Raw genomic sequence first — 17,500 nt, 5'->3', positions numbered from 1 at the left:
AATCATCACAATCACCATCATCACTATCATCACTATCATCACCCACTTGCCCCTACAGCCCTGCTAGAGGCTACCTGGGGGGTCTTTGTCTTTGTGCTACTAACAGCACTTGCCCCTACAGCCCTGCTGGAGGCTACCTGGGGGACCTTTGTCTTTGTGCTACTATCAGCACTTGCCCCTACAGCCCTGCTAGAGGCTACCTGGGGGGTCTTTGTCTTTGTGCTACTAACAGCACTTGCCCCTACAGCCCTGCTAGAGGCTACCTGGGGGGTCTTTGTCTTTGTGCTACGAACAGCACTTGCCCCTACAGCCCTGCTAGAGGCTACCTGGGGGATCTTTGTCTTTGTGCTACTAACAGCACTTGCCCCTACATCCCTGCTGGAGGCTACCTGGGTTATCTTTATCTTGCTACGAACAGCACTTGCCCCTAGAGCCCTGCTGGAGGCTACCTGGGTTATCTTTGTCTTTGTGCTACTAACAGCACTTGCCCCTAGAGCCCTGCTGGAGGCTACCTGGGGGACCTTTGTCTTTGTGCTACTATCAGCACTTGCCCCTACAGCCCTGCTAGAGGCTACCTGGGGGGTCTTTGTCTTTGTGCTACTAACAGCACTTGCCCCTACAGCCCTGCTAGAGGCTACCTGGGGGGTCTTTGTCTTTGTGCTACGAACAGCACTTGCCCCTACAGCCCTGCTAGAGGCTACCTGGGGGATCTTTGTCTTTGTGCTACTAACAGCACTTGCCCCTACATCCCTGCTGGAGGCTACCTGGGTTATCTTTATCTTGCTACGAACAGCACTTGCCCCTAGAGCCCTGCTGGAGGCTACCTGGGTTATCTTTATCTTTGTGCTACTAACAGCACTTGCCCCTACAGCCCTGCTGGAGGCTACCTGGGGGACCTTTGTCTGTGTGCTACTAACAGCACTTGCCCCTAGAGCCCTGCTGGAGGCTACCTGGGTTATCTTTATCTTGCTACTAACAGCACTTGCCCCTAGAGCCCTGCTGGAGGCTACCTGGGGGACCTTTGTCTTTGTGCTACTATCAGCACTTGCCCCTAGAGCCCTGCTGGAGGCTACCTGGGTTATCTTTATCTTGCTACGAACAGCACTTGCCCCTAGAGCCCTGCTGGAGGCTACCTGGGGGACCTTTGTCTTTGTGCTACTAACAGCACTTGCCCCTACAGCCCTGCTGGAGGCTACCTGGGGGATCTTTGTCTTTGTTACTAACAGCACTTGCCCCTACAGCCCTGCTGGAGGCTACCTGGGTTATCTTTGTCTTTGTGCTACTAACAGCACTTGCCCCTACAGCCCTGCTAGAGGCTACCTGGGGGGTCTTTGTCTTTGTGCTACTAACAGCACTTGCCCCTACAGCCCTGCTGGAGGCTACCTGGGGGACCTTTGTCTTTGTGCTACTAACAGCACTTGCCCCTACAGCCCTGCTGGAGGCTACCTGGGTTATCTTTATCTTTGTGCTACTAACAGCACTTGCCCCTACAGCCCTGCTGGAGGCTACCTGGGTTATCTTTATCTTTGTGCTACTATCAGCACTTGCCCCTACAGCCCTGCTGGAGGCTACCTGGGGGACCTTTGTCTTTGCTACTAACAGCACTTGCCCCTACATCCCTGCTGGAGGCTACCTGGGTTATCTTTATCTTGCTACTAACAGCACTTGCCCCTACATCCCTGCTGGAGGCTACCTGGGGGACCTTTGTCTTTGTGCTACTAACAGCACTTGCCCCTACAGCCCTGCTGGAGGCTACCTGGGGGATCTTTGTCTTTGTGCCACTCGCTACTACTAACAAGCACTTGACCCTACAGCCCTGCTAGAGGCTACCTGGGGGATCTTTGTCTTTGTGCTACGAACAGCACTTGCCCCTAGAGCCCTGTTGGAGGCTACCTGGGGGGTCTTTGTCTTTGCTTTGGCAGCTGCAGTTCCAGAGAGACTGTGGAGCTGACGCGGTTTGCGAGGCCGATCTGCAGGTGGAGATCTCTCTGGACAGGTGAGTGTCTCGTCACGTAGAAGTGCAGTAATAAAATAAAACTTAATAAAATAATAAAACGTAATTAAATAATAAAACATGATAAAATAATAAAACTTAATAAAATAATAAAAATAAAACATAATAAAATAATAAGAATGAAACATACTAAAATAATAAAAATAAAACATAATAAAATAATAAGAATGAAACGTTATTAAATAATAATAATAAAACATAATAAAATAATAAAACATAATGAAATAATAAGAATGAAACGTTATTAAATAATTCAAATAAAACATAATAAAATAAGAAAACGTAATAAAATAATACGAATGAAACGTTATTAAATAATAAAAATAAAACATAATAAAATAAGAAAAATAAAACATAAAATTTCGATTTAAAGCTGTTCGTGACTGCAGCAGGGATTCATCTTGTTGGTTCTTTCGGTAAAGTCGTCACGTAGAAGGGAAGTAATGAAATAATAAAAATAAATCTTAATAAAATAAAACTTAATAAAATATTTAAAATAAAACGTAATAAAATAATAAAAATAAAACGTAATAAAATACAATTCTCACGACGTTTCGGCTGCTTGCGTTGTGGCCGAAACGTCGTAAGAATTGTATTTTATTTTGTTTTATTTTTATTATTATTTTATTATTTCACTTCTACGTTACTTTACCGAAAGAACCAAGAAGATGTGTGTGTCTGTGTGTGTGTGTCTGTGTGTGTGTCTGTGTGTGTGTGTCTGTGTGTGTCTGTGTGTGTGTGAGTGTGTGTGTCTGTGTATGTGTGTGTCTGTGTGTGTGTGTGTCTGTGTGTGTGTATGTGTGTGTCTGTGTGTGTGTATGTGTGTGTCTGTGTGTGTGTGTGTCTGTGTGTGTGTATGTGTGTGTGTATGTGTGTGTCTGTGTGTGTGTCTGTGTGTGTGTGTGTGTCTGTGTGTGTGTGTCTGTGTGTGTGTGTCTGTGCGTGTGTCTGTGTGTGTGTCTGTGTGTGTGTGTCTGTGTGTGTGTCTGTGTGTCTGTGTGTGTCTGTGCGTGTCAGTGTGTGTGTCTGTGTGTCTGTGTGTGTCTGTGTGTGTGTCAGTGTGTGTGTCTGTGTGTGTCTATGTGTGTGTGTGTCTGTGTGTGTCTGTGTGTGTGTGTGTCAGTGTGTGTGTGTGTCTGTGTGTGTGTGTGTCTGTGTGTGTGTGTGTGTGTATGTGTGTGTGTCTATGTGTGTGTGTGTCTGTGTGTGTCTGTGTGTGTGTGTGTCAGTGTGTGTGTGTGGGTATTTTGTACCATCGGACACTCCACCCACAGTAGTGGAGAGAGTGGAGAGTTTCCCATCAAACGTGGGCAGTGTGCTCATGACCGGCTCCGGTTTGACAGCAGAGGCCTCGCTCCGAATCAGTCGAGCGGCAATGTCTCTGTAGGTCTCTGTGGGTGTCTCTCTCCCCGTGTCTCTCTCACCGTGTCTCTCTCTCCCCGTGTCTCTCTCTCCCCGTGTCTCTCTCCCCCCGTGTCTCTCTCACCGTGTCTCTCTCTCCCCGTGTCTCTCTCTCTCCCCGTGTCTCTCTCTCCCCGTGTCTCTCTCTCCCCGTGTCTCTCTCTCCCCGTGTCTCTCTCCCCGTGTCTCTCACCCCGTGTCTCTCTCCCCGTGTCTCTCTCCCCGTGTCTCTCTCACCCCGTGTCTCTCACCCCGTGTCTCTCACCCCGTGTCTCTCTCACCGTGTCTCTCTCTCCCCGTGTCTCTCTCTCTCCCCGTGTCTCTCTCTCACCCCGTGTCTCTCACCCCGTGTCTCTCACCCCGTGTCTCTCACCCCGTGTCTCTCTCCCCGTGTCTCTCTCTCCCCGTGTCTCTCTCTCCCCGTGTCTCTCTCTCCCCGTGTCTCTCTCTCCCCGTGTCTCTCTCCCCGTGTCTCTCACCCCGTGTCTCTCTATCCCCGTGTCTCTCTCCCCGTGTCTCTCTCACCCCGTGTCTCTCTCCCCGTGTCTCTCTCACCGTGTCTCTCTCTCCCCGTGTCTCTCTCCCCGTGTCTCTCTCTCCCCGTGTCTCTCTCCCCGTGTCTCTCCCCGTGTCTCTCTCCCCGCGTCTCTCTCCCCGTGTCTCTCTCCCCGTGTCTCTCTCCCCATGTCTCTGTCTCTCTCTCTCCCCCCCCCGTGTCTCTCTCTCCCCATGTCTCTCCCCGTGTCTCTCTCCCCGTGTCTCTCTCTCTCCCCCCCCCCGTGTCTCTCTCTCTACGTGTCTCTCCCCCCGTGTCTCTCCCCGTGTCTCTCTCCCCGTCTCTCTCACCCCGTGTCTCTCTCACCCCGTGTCTCTCTCCCCGTGTCTCTCTCCCCGTGTCTCTCTCTCCCCGTGTCTCTCTCCCCGTGTCTCTCTCTCCCCGTGTCTCTCTCACCCCGTGTCTCTCTCCCCGTGTGTCTCTCCCCGTGTCTCTCTCTCCCCGTGTCTCTCTCTCCCCGTGTCTCTCTCCCCGTGTCTCTCTCTCCCCGTGTCTCTCTCCCCGTGTCTCTCTCTCCCCGTGTCTCTCTCTCCCTCTCCCCGTGTCTCTCTCACCGTGTCTCTCTCTCCCCGTGTCTCTCTCACCGTGTCTCTCTCTCCCCGTGTCTCTCTCCCCGTGTCTCTCTCTCCCCGTGTCTCTCTCCCCGTGTCTCTCTCACCCCGTGTCTCTCTCCCCGTGTCTCTCTCCCCGTGTCTCTCTCTCCCCGTGTCTCTCTCCCCGTGTCTCTCTCTCCCCGTGTCTCTCTCCCCGTGTCTCTCTCCCCGTGTCTCTCTCTCCCCGTGTCTCTCTCCCCGTGTCTCTCTCTCCCCGTGTCTCTCTCCCCGTGTCTCTCTCTCCCCGTGTCTCTCTCCCCGTGTCTCTCTCACCCCGTGTCTCTCTCCCCGTGTCTCTCTCCCCGTGTCTCTCTCACTCCCCGTGTCTCTCTCTCCCCATGTCTCTCCCCGTGTCTCTCTCCCCGTGTCTCTCTCTCTCCCCCCCCCCCGTGTCTCTCTCTCTACGTGTCTCTCCCCCCGTGTCTCTCCCCGTGTCTCTCTCCCCGTCTCTCTCACCCCGTGTCTCTCTCACCCCGTGTCTCTCTCCCCGTGTCTCTCTCCCCGTGTCTCTCTCTCCCCGTGTCTCTCTCCCCGTGTCTCTCTCTCCCCGTGTCTCTCTCACCCCGTGTCTCTCTCCCCGTGTCTCTCTCCCCGTGTCTCTCTCTCCCCGTGTCTCTCTCTCCCCGTGTCTCTCTCTCCCCGTGTCTCTCTCCCCGTGTCTCTCTCTCCCCGTGTCTCTCTCCCCGTGTCTCTCTCTCCCCGTGTCTCTCTCTCCCTCTCCCCGTGTCTCTCTCACCGTGTCTCTCTCTCCCCGTGTCTCTCTCACCGTGTCTCTCTCTCCCCGTGTCTCTCTCCCCGTGTCTCTCTCTCCCCGTGTCTCTCTCCCCGTGTCTCTCTCACCCCGTGTCTCTCTCCCCGTGTCTCTCTCCCCGTGTCTCTCTCTCCCCGTGTCTCTCTCCCCGTGTCTCTCTCTCCCCGTGTCTCTCTCCCCGTGTCTCTCTCCCCGTGTCTCTCTCTCCCCGTGTCTCTCTCCCCGTGTCTCTCTCTCCCCGTGTCTCTCTCCCCGTGTCTCTCTCTCCCCGTGTCTCTCTCCCCGTGTCTCTCTCACTCCCCGTGTCTCTCTCTCCCCGTGTCTCTCTCTCCCCGTGTCTCTCTCTCCCCGTGTCTCTCTCTCTCCCCGTGTCTCTCTCTCCCCGTGTCTCTCTCCCCGTGTCTCTCTCTCTCCCCGTGTCTCTCTCTCCCCGTGTCTCTCTCCCCGTCTCTCTCTCTCCCCGTGTCTCTCTCCCCGTGTCTCTCTCCCCGTCTCTCTCTCTCCCCGTGTCTCTCTCCCCGTGTCTCTCTCCCCGTGTCTCTCTCCCCGTGTCTCTCTCCCCGTGTCTCTCCCCGTGTCTCTCCCCGTGTCTCTCTCCCCCGGTGTCTCTCCCCGTGTCTCTCTCCCCGTGTCTCTCTCTCCCCGTGTCTCTCCCCGTGTCTCTCTCCCCGTGTCTCTCTCCCCGTGTCTCTCCCCGTGTCTCTCCCCGTGTCTCTCTCCCCGTGTCTCTCTCCCCGTGTCTCTCTCTCCCCGTCTCTCTCTCCCCGTGTCTCTCTCCCCGTGTCTCTCTCTCCCCGTGTCTCTCTCTCCCCGTGTCTCTCTCTCCCCGTCTCTCTCTCCCCGTGTCTCTCTCCCCGTGTCTCTCTCCCCGTGTCTCTCTCTCTCCGTGTCTCTCTCTCCCCGTGTCTCTCTCTCCCCGTGTCTCTCTCTCCCCGTGTCTCTCTCACCGTGTCTCTCTCTCCCCGTGTCTCTCTCCCCGTGTCTCTCTCTCCCCGTGTCTCTCTCCCCGTGTCTCTCTCCCCGTGTCTCTCTCTCCCCGTGTCTCTCTCACCCCGTGTCTCTCTCCCCGTGTCTCTCTCTCCCTCTCTCCCCGTGTCTCTCTCCCCGTGTCTCTCTCCCCGTGTCTCTCTCTCCCCGTGTCTCTCACCCCGTGTCTCTCTCCCCGTGTCTCTCTCACCGTGTCTCTCTCCCCGTCTCTCTCTCTCCCCGTGTCTCTCCCCGTCTCTCTCCCCGTGTCTCTCTCTCCCCGTGTCTCTCTCCCCGTGTCTCTCTCTCTCCCCGTGTCTCTCTCACCCCGTGTCTCTCTCCCCGTCTCTCTCTCCCCGTGTCTCTCTCCCCGTGTCTCTCTCCCCGTGTCTCTCTCCCCGTGTCTCTCTCCCCATTTCTCTCCCCGTGTCTCTCCCCGTGTCTCTCTCCCCCGGTGTCTCTCCCCGTGTCTCTCTCCCCGTGTCTCTCTCTCCCCGTCTCCCTCTCCCCGTGTCTCTCTCCCCGTGTCTCTCTCCCCATTTCTCTCCTCGTGTCTCTCCCCGTGTCTCTCTCCCCCGGTGTCTCTCCCCGTGTCTCTCTCTCCCCGTGTCTCTCTCCCCGTGTCTCTCTCCCCGTGTCTCTCTCCCCGTCTCTCTCTCCCCGTGTCTCTCTCTCCCCGTGTCTCTCTCCCCGTGTCTCTCTCCCCGTGTCTCTCTCCCCGTGTCTCTCTCCCCGTGTCTCTCTCTCCCCGTGTCTCTCTCCCCGTGTCTCTCTCTCCCCGTGTCTCTCTCTCTCTCACTCTCTCTCCCCGTGTCTCTCTCCCCGTGTCTCTCTCCCCGTGTCTCTCTCCCCGTGTCTCTCTCCCCGTGTCTCTCTCTCTCCCCGTCTCTCTCTCCCCGTGTCTCTCTCCCGTGTCTCTCTCCCCGTCTCTCTCACCCCGTGTCTCTCACCCCGTGTCTCTCTCCCCGTGTCTCTCTCTCCGTGTCTCTCTCCCCGTGTCTCTCTCTCCCCGTGTCTCTCTCCCCGTGTCTCTCTCCCCGTGTCTCTCTCTCCCCGTGTCTCTCTCACCCCGTGTCTCTCTCCCCGTGTCTCTCTCTCCCTCTCTCCCCGTGTCTCTCTCCCCGTGTCTCTCTCCCCGTGTCTCTCTCACCCCGTGTCTCTCTCCCCGTGTCTCTCCCCGTGTCTCTCCCCGTGTCTCTCTCCCCGTGTCTCTCTCCCCATTTCTCTCCTCGTGTCTCTCCCCGTGTCTCTCTCCCCCGGTGTCTCTCCCCGTGTCTCTCTCCCCGTGTCTCTCTCCCCGTGTCTCTCTCCCCATTTCTCTCCCCGTGTCTCTCCCCGTGTCTCTCTCCCCGTGTCTCTCCCCGTCTCCCTCTCCCCGTGTCTCTCTCACCGTGTCTCTCTCCCCGTGTCTCTCCCCGTGTCTCTCCCCGTGTCTCTCTCTCCGTGTCTCTCTCCCCATTTCTCTCCCCGTGTCTCTCCCCATCTCTCTCCCCGTGTCTCTCCCCGTGTCTCTCTCCCCGTGTCTCTCTCCCCGTGTCTCTCTCCCCGTGTCTCTCCCCGTGTCTCTCTCCCCATCTCTCTCCCCGTGTCTCTCCCCGTGTCTCTCTCCCCGTGTCTCTCTCCCCGTGTCTCTCTCCCCGTGTCTCTCTCCCCGTGTCTCTCTCTCCCCGTGTCTCTCCCCGTGTCTCTCTCCCCGTGTCTCTCTCCCCATTTCTCTCCCCGTGTCTCTCCCCGTGTCTCTCTCCCCGTGTCTCTCTCCCCATTTCTCTCCCCGTGTCTCTCCCCATGTCTCTCTCCCCGTGTCTCTCTCCCCGTGTCTCTCTCTCCCCGTGTCTCTCTCTCCCCGTGTCTCTCTCCCCGTGTCTCTCTCTCCGTGTCTCTCTCCCCGTGTCTCTCTCCCCATTTCTCTCCCCGTGTCTCTCCCCGTCTCTCTCTCCCCGTGTCTCTCTCTCCCCGTGTCTCTCTCCCCGTGTCTCTCTCTCCGTGTCTCTCTCCCCGTGTCTCTCTCCCCGTCTCTCTCTCTCCCCGTGTCTCTCCCCGTGTCTCTCCCCGTGTCTCTCTCTCCGTGTCTCTCTCCCCGTGTCTCTCTCCCCATTTCTCTCCCCGTGTCTCTCCCCGTGTCTCTCTCCCCGTGTCTCTCTCCCCGTGTCTCTCTCCGTGTCTCTCTCCCCGTGTCTCTCTCCCCGTGTCTCTCCCCGTGTCTCTCACCCCGTCTCTCTCTCCCCGTGTCTCTCTCCCCGTGTCTCTCTCTCCCCGTGTCTCTCCCCGTGTCTCTCCCCGTCTCTCTCCCCGTGTCTCTCTCCCCGTGTCTCTCTCCCCGTGTCTCTCTCCCCGTGTCTCTCTCCCCGTCTCTCTCACCCCGTGTCTCTCACCCCGTGTCTCTCTCCTCGTGTCTCTCTCACCGTGTCTCTCTCCCCGTCTCTCTCTCTCCCCGTGTCTCTCCCCGTCTCTCTCCCCGTGTCTCTCTCTCCCCGTGTCTCTCTCTCCCCGTGTCTCTCTCCCCGTGTCTCTCTCTCTCCCCGTGTCTCTCCCCGTGTCTCTCCCCGTCTCTCTCCCCGTGTCTCTCCCCGTGTCTCTCCCCGTGTCTCTCTCTCCGTGTCTCTCTCCCCGTTTCTCTCCCCGTGTCTCTCCCCATCTCTCTCCCCGTGTCTCTCCCCGTGTCTCTCTCCCCGTCTCTCTCTCTCCCCGTGTCTCTCCCCGTGTCTCTCTCCCCGTGTCTCTCTCCCCGTGTCTCTCTCTCCCCGTGTCTCTCTCCCCGTGTCTCTCTCCCCGTGTCTCTCTCTCCCCGTGTCTCTGCCTCGCAGCTCTGGTCCCCTGCTACTGGGTGACATTCAGAACGTGACCAGCCTGGTGACGCTTCGTAACCGCGGCGAGGCGGCTGACTCCACTCGCCTCATCGTCACCGTGCCAGGCTGCCTGCAGTTCCGCTCCGTGTCTGACAACTCGTCCTCAGTGAGTGCTGCTGATACACTCACTCACTCACTCAACCACTCACTCGCCCACACACTCACTCAGTCGCTCAGTCACTCGCTCAGTCACTCACTCATTCACTCACCCACCTACTCACTCGCTCGCTCGCTCGCTCACTCACTCCACTCGCCTCATCGTCACCGTGCCAGGCTGCCTGCAGTTCCGCTCCGTGTCTGACAACTCGTCCTCAGTGAGTGCTGCTGATGATTATGATGATGATCCACTCACCCGCTCACTCACCCACTCACTCACCCACTCACCCACCCACCCACTCACCCACCCACTCGCTCACACACTCACTCACCCACTCACCCACCCACCCACTCACCCACCCACTCACCCACCCACTCACCCACCCACTCACCCACCCACCCACCCACTCACTCACTCACCCACCCACCCACTCACCCACTCACCCACCCACTCACCCACTCACCCACCCACTCACTCACTCACCCACTCACTCACTCACTCCACTCGCCTCATCGTCACCGTGCCAGACTGCCTGCAGTTCCGCTCCGTGTCTGACAACTCGTCCTCAGTGAGTGGTGCTGATACACTCACTCACTCACTCAACCACTCACTCACTCGCCCACACACTCACTCAGTCGCTCAGTCACTCACTCAACCACTCAACCACTCACTCACTCGCCCACACACTCACTCAGTCACTTACACACTCACTCACTCACTTACCAATCCACTCACTCACTCATTCACTCACTCACTCAACCACTCACCCACTCACCCACTCACTCACACACTCACTCACTCACACACTCACACACCCACTCACTCACACACTCACCCACTCACTCACTCACTTGCTCACTCACTCACACACTCACTCACCCACTCACTCACTCACACACTCACTCACTCACACACCCACTCACTCACCCACTCACCCACCCCACCCACCCACTCACCCACCCACCCACTCACTCACCCACTCACCCACCCACTCACTCACCCACTCACCCACCCACCCACCCACTCACTCACACACACCCACTCACTCACTCACTCACCCACCCACTCACCCACTCACCCACCCACTCACCCACTCACCCACTCACTCACCCACCCACCCACTCACCCACCCACTCACTCACTCACCCACTCACCCACCCACTCACTCACTCACTCACCCACCCACTCACTCACTCACCCACTCACCCACCCACTCACCTACTCACCCACTCACCCACCCACCCACCCACTCACCCACCCACTCACCCACCCACCCACTCACCCACTCACCCACCCACCCACTCACCCACTCACCCACCCACTCACCCACCCACTCACCCACCCACTCACTCACCCACCCACCCACCCACTCACCCACCCACCCACCCACCCACCCACTCACCCACCCACCCACCCACTCACCCACCCACTCACCCACCCACCCACTCACCCACCCACTCACTCACCCACCCACCCACCCACCCACCCACCAAATCACCCACCCACCGACCCACTCACCCACTCACTCACTCACTCACCCACTCACCCACTCACTCACCCACTCACCCACTCACTCACCCACTCACCCACTCACCCACCCACTCACCCACCCACCCACTCACCCACCCACTCACTCACCCACCCACCCACCCACTCACCCACCCACTCACCCACCCACTCACTCACTCACCCACCCACTCACTCACCCACTCACTCACCCACCCACTCACCTATCCACTCACCCACCCACCCACTCACCCACCCACTCACCCACCCACTCACCCACCCACTCACTCACTCACCCACCCACCCACCCACCCACTCACTCACTCACTCACCCACCCACCCACTCACCCACCCACCCACTCACCCACCCACTCACCCACCCACTCACCCACCCACTCACCCACTCACCCACTCACCCCCACCCACTCACCCACCCACTCACCCACCCACTCACCCACCCACTCACCCACTCACCCACTCACCCACCCACTCACCCACCCACTCACCCACCCACTCACCCACCCACTCACCCACCCACTCACTCACTCACTCACTCACCCGCCCACCCACCCACTCACTCACTCACCCACCCACCCACTCACCCACCCACCCACTCACCCACCCACTCACCCACCCACTCACCCACCCACTCACCCACTCACCCACTCACCCACCCACTCACCCACCCACTCACCCACCCACTCACCCACCCACTCACCCACCCACCCACTCACCCACTCACCCACCCACTCACCCACTCACCCACCCACTCACTCACCCACCCACCCACCCACTCACCCACCCACCCACCCACTCACCCACCCACCCACCCACCCACTCACCCACCCACTCACCCACCCACCCACTCACCCACCCACCCACCCTCCCACTCACCCACCCACCCACCCACCCACTCACCCACCCACCCACTCACCCACTCACTCACTCACTCACCCACTCACCCACTCACTCACCCACTCACCCACTCACTCACCCACTCACCCACTCACCCACCTACCCACTCCACCCACCCACCCACTCACCCACCCACTCACTCACTCACCACCCACCCACTCACCCACCCACTCACCCACCCACTCACTCACTCACTCACTCACCCACCCACTCACTCACCCACTCACTCACCCACCCACTCACCTATCCACTCACCCACCCACCCACTCACCCACCCACTCACCCACCCACTCACCCACCCACTCACTCACTCCACCCACCCACCCACTCACTCACTCACTCACTCACTCACCCACCCACCCACTCACCCACCCACCCACTCACCCACCCACTCACCCACCCACTCACCCACCCACTCACCCACTCACCCACTCACCCACCCACTCACCCACCCACCCACTCACCCACCCACTCACCCACCCACTCACCCACTCACCCACTCACCCACCCACTCACCCACCCACTCACCCACCCACTCACCCACCCACTCACCCACCCACTCACTCACTCACTCACCCACCCACCCACCCACTCACTCACCCACCCACCCACTCACCCACCCACCCACTCACCCACCCACTCACCCACCCACTCACCCACCCACTCACCCACTCACCCACTCACCCACCCACTCACCCCACCACTCACCCACCCACTCACCCACCCACTCACCCACCCACCCACTCACCCACCCACTCACCCACATCACTCACCCACCCACCCACCCACACCCACTCACCCACCCACCCACATCACCCACCACCCACTCACTCACCCACCCACTCACCCACCCACTCACCACCCACCCACCCACCCACTCACCCACCCCACCCACTCACTCACCCACCCACTCCACCCACCCACTCACCCACCCACCCACTCACCCACCCACCCACTCACTCACCACCCACTCCACCCACCCACTCACCACCCACTCACCCACCCACTCCCACCCACCCACTCACCCCCACTCACACACCCACCCACCTCACCCACCCACCCACCCACTCACCCACCCACCCACCCACTCACCCACCCACTCACCCACCCACTCACCCACTCACCCACCCACTCACCCACTCACCCACCCACTCACTCACCCACCCACTCACCCACCCACTCACCCACCCACCCACTCACCCACCCACTCACCCACCCACTCACCCACTCACCAACCCACCCACCCACTCACCCACCCACTCACTCACTCACTCACCCACTCACTCACTCACTCACCCACCCACCCACCCACCCACTCACCCACCCACTCACCCACCCACTCACCCACTCACCCACCCACTCACTCATCCACTCACCCACCCACCCACCCACTCACCCACCCACCCACCCACCCACTCACCCACCCACTCACCCACCCACTCACCCACTCACCCACCCACTCACCCACCCACTCACCCACTCACCCACCCACTCACCCACCCACTCACCCACCCACTCACTCACCCACCCACTCACCCACCCACTCACTCACCCACCCACTCACCCACCCACTCACCCACCCACCCACCCACTCACCCACCCACCCACCCACTCACCCACCCACTCACCCACCCACTCACCCACTCACCCACCCACTCACCCACTCACCCACCCACTCACTCACCCACCCACTCACCCACCCACTCACCCACCCACCCACCCACTCACCCACCCACCCACCCACCCACTCACCCACCCACTCACCCACCCACTCACCCACTCACCAACCCACCCACCCACTCACCCACCCACTCACTCACTCACCCACTCACTCACTCACTCACCCACTCACTCATCCACTCACCCACCCACCCACCCACTCACCCACCCACCCACCCACTCACCCACCCACTCACCCACCCACTCACCCACTCACCCACCCACTCACCCACCCACTCACCCACTCACCCACCCACTCACCCACCCACTCACCCACCCACTCACTCACCCACCCACTCACCCACCCACTCACTCACCCACCCACTCACCCACCCACTCACCCACCCACCCACCCACTCACCCACCCACCCACCCACTCACCCACCCACTCACCCACCCACTCACCCACTCACCCACCCACTCACCCACTCACCCACCCACTCACTCACCCACCCACCCACTCACCCACCCACCCACTCACCCACCCACCCACCCACCCACCCACTCACCCACCCACCCACCCACTCACCCACCCACTCACCCACCCACTCACCCACTCACCAACCCACCCACCCACTCACCCACCCACTCACTCACTCACCCACTCACTCACTCACTCACTCACCCACTCACTCATCCACTCACCCACCCACCCACCCACTCACCCACCCACCCACCCACTCACCCACTCACTCACCCACCCACTCACCCACTCACCCACCCACTCACCCACCCACTCACCCACTCACCCACCCACTCACCCACCCACTCACCTACTCACCCACCCACTCACCCACCCACTCACCCACTCACCCACCCACTCACCCACCCACTCACCCACTCACCCACCCACTCACCCACCCACTCACCCACCCACTCACCCACTCACCCACCCACTCACCCACCCACTCACCCACTCACCCACCCACTCACTCACCCACCCACCCACCTACTCACCCACCCACTCACCCACCCACCCACTCACCCACTCACCCACCCACTCACCCACCCACTCACCCACTCACCCACCCACTCACCCACTCACCCACCCACTCACCCACCCACTCACCCACCCACTCACCTACTGTGTGTGGTTCTCAGGCTCTCAGGAACCTCGACTGCTCCTTCAGTAACGGGCAACTCGTGTGCTCCGTTGACAACCCGGTGATGAAAGGGTCTACAGAGGTGGGTGGGTGGGTGAGTGGGTGGGTGGGTGAGTGAGTGGGTGGGTGGGTGGGTGGGTGAGTGAGTGAGTGAGTGAGTGGGTGGGTGAGTGGGTGGGTGAGTGGGTGAGTGGGTGGGTGGGTGAGTGGGTGGGTGAGTGGGTGAGTGGGTGGGTGGGTGGGTGAGTGGGTGGGTGGGTGAGTGGGTGAGTGAGTGGGTGGGTGGGTGAGTGGGTGGGTGAGTGGGTGGGTGGGTGAGTGGGTGGGTGGGTGAGTGAGTGAGTGGGTGGGTGGGTGGGTGGGTGGGTGAGTGGGTGGGTGAGTGAGTGGGTGAGTGAGTGGGTGGGTGAGTGGGTGGGTGGGTGAGTGGGTGAGTGGGTGAGTGGGTGGGTGGGTGAGTGGGTGAGTGGGTGGGTGGGTGAGTGGGTGGGTGGGTGAGTGGGTGAGTGGGTGAGTGGGTGGGTGAGTGGGTGGGTGGGTGGGTGGGTGAGCGGGTGGGTGGGTGGGTGGGTGAGTGGGTGGGTGGGTGGGTGGGTGAGTGGGTGGGTGGGTGGGTGAGTCAGTGGGTGGGTGAGTAGGTGAGTGGGTGAGTGGGTGGGTGGGTGAGTGGGTGGGTGGGTGGGTGGGTGAGTGAGTGAGTGGGTGAGTGAGTGGGTGAGTGGGTGGGTGGGTGAGTGGGTGGGTGAGTGAGTGGGTGAGTGAGTGGGTGGGTGGGTGAGTGGGTGGGTGAGTGGGTGGGTGAGTGGGTGGGTGAGTGGGTGAGTGAGTGAGTAGGTGAGTGGGTGGGTGGGTGAGTGGGTGAGTGGGTGGGTGGGTGAGTCAGTGGGTGGGTGAGTAGGTGAGTGGGTGAGTGGGTGGGTGGGTGGGTGGGTGGGTGGGTGAGTGGGTGGGTGGGTGAGTGGGTGGGTGGGTGAGTGGGTGAGTGGGTGGGTGAGTGGGTGAGTGGGTGGGTGAGTGGGTGGGTGGGTGGGTGAGTTGGTGGGTGGGTGGGTGGGTGGGTGAGTGAGTGGGTGGGTGAGTGGGTGGGTGGGTGGGTGGGTGGGTGGGTGGGTGAGTAGGTGAGTGGGTGAGTGGGTGGGTGGGTGAGTGGGTGGGTGGGTGAGTGGGTGAGTGGGTCGGTGAGTGGGTGAGTGGGTGGGTGAGTGAGTGGGTGAGTGGGTGGGTGGGTGGGTGAGTGGGTGAGTTGGTGGGTGGGTGAGTGAGTCAGTAGGTGAGTGAGTAGGTGATTGAGTGAGTGAGTCAGTGGGTGAGTGGCTGAGTGAGTGACTGACTGAGTGGGTGAGTGAGTAGGTGAGTGAGTAGGTGAGTGGGTGAGTGGCTGAGTGAGTGACTGACTGAGTGGGTGAGTGAGTAGGTGAGTGAGTAGGTGAGTGGGTGAGTGACTGACTGAGTGGCTGAGTGAGTGACTGACTGAGTGGGTGAGTGAGTGAGTGAGTCAGTGAGTGAGTGGCTGAGTGGCTGAGTGAGTGACTGACTGACTGACTGACTGAGTGGGTGAGTAGGTGAGTGAGTAGGTGAGTGGGTGAGTGACTGACTGACTGAGTGGCTGAGTGAGTGACTGACTGAGTGGGTGAGTGAGTGAGTCACTGAGTGAGTAGCTGAGTGAGTAAGTGGGTGAGTGGCTGGCTGAGTGGGTGAGTGGCTGAGTGAGTGACTGAGTGGCTGAGTGAGTGGCTGACTGAGTGGGTGAGTGAGTGGGTGAGTGAGTGAGTAGGTGAGTGAGTGAGTGGCTGAATGAGTGGGTGAGTGAGTGAGTGTCTGACTGAGTGGGTGAGTGAGTGAGTGAGTGAGTGAGTGAGTCAGTGAGTGAGTAGCTGAGTGAGTGGGTGAGTAGGTGAGTGAGTGAGTGAGTGGCTGAGTGAGTAGGTGAGTGAGTGAGTGACTGACTGAGTGGGTGAGTGGGTGAGTGAGTGAGTGGCTGAGTGAGTGAGTGAGTGACTGACTGAGTGAGTGAGTGAGTGAGTCAGTGAGTGAGTAGCTGAGTGAGTGGGTGAGTAGGTGAGTGAGTGAGTGAGTGAGTGGCTGAGTGAGTAGGTGAGTGAGTAGGTGAGTGAGTAGCTGAGTGAGTGGGTGAGTGAGTGAGTGAGTGAGTGAGTGGCTGAGTGAGTAGGTGAGTGATTAGGTGAGTGAGTGAGTGAGTGGCTGAGTGAGTCAGTGAGTGAGTAGTTGAGTGAGTGGGTGAGTTGGTGAGTGGGTGAGTGAGTGGCTGAGTGAGTGAGTGACTGACTGACTGAGTGAGTGAGTGAGTGGCTGAGTGAGTAGGTGAGTGAGTAGGTGAGTGAGTGAGTGAGTGAGTGGCTGAGTGAGTAGGTGAGTGATTAGGTAAGTGAGTGAGTGAGTGGCTGAGTGAGTCAGTGAGTGAGTAGTTGAGTGAGTGGGTGAGTAGGTGAGTGGGTGAGTGAGTGGCTGAGTGAGTGAGTGACTGACTGACTGACTGAGTGAGTGAGTGAGTGGCTGAGTGAGTAGGTGAGTGAGTAGGTGAGTGAGTGAGTGAGTGAGTGGCTGAGTGAGTAGGTGAGTAAGTAGGTGAGTGAGTGAGTGAGTGAGTGGCTGAGTGAGTCAGTGAGTGAGTAGGTGAGTGAGTGGGTGAGTAGGTGAGTGGGTGAGTGAGTGGCTGAGTGAGTGAGTGACTGACTGACTGACTGAGTGAGTGAGTGAGTGGCTGAGTGAGTAGGTGAGTGAGTAGGTGAGTGAGTGAGTGAGTGAGTGGCTGAGTGAGTAGGTGAGTGAGCAGGTGAGTGGGTGAGTGAGTGGCTGAGTGAGTGACTGACTGACTGACTGAGTGAGTGAGTGAGTCTCTGTCTCTCTGCCAGGTCACCCTGAGGATTGTGTTTGACGCAGCCTGCAATGACACGTCTGCCACATCGCTCACCATCTCTGTGTCTGCGACCTGGTGAGCACCCTCACCCCAACTACTCTGTGTGTGTGTCTGTGTGTGTCTGTGTGTGTGTGTGTGTCTGTGTGTGTGTGTGT

At 59.3% G+C, this 17,500-nt stretch overlaps 1 protein-coding gene across 1 annotated transcript in view; it reads left to right on the top strand.

Moving 5' to 3' along the window:
- Positions 1-9,445, top strand: part of LOC144954384 (integrin alpha-V-like) — a 23,281-nt gene extending 13,836 nt beyond the window's left edge. Inside the window, exons 3-5 of the mRNA XM_078884887.1 lie at positions 1,923-1,996; positions 9,086-9,233; positions 9,401-9,445. Coding sequence (XP_078741013.1) covers positions 1,923-1,996; positions 9,086-9,233; positions 9,401-9,445 — 267 coding nt within the window. The remainder of the gene's footprint in view (positions 1-1,922; positions 1,997-9,085; positions 9,234-9,400) is intronic.
- The last annotated feature ends 8,055 nt before the right edge of the window (positions 9,446-17,500 follow it).

This window comes from Lampetra fluviatilis, unplaced genomic scaffold (genome assembly GCF_964198595.1).
Source record: "Lampetra fluviatilis unplaced genomic scaffold, kcLamFluv1.1 SCAFFOLD_512, whole genome shotgun sequence".
Lineage (NCBI taxonomy): Eukaryota > Metazoa > Chordata > Hyperoartia > Petromyzontiformes > Petromyzontidae > Lampetra > Lampetra fluviatilis.
This window is presented reverse-complemented; position numbering and strand designations above follow the sequence as displayed.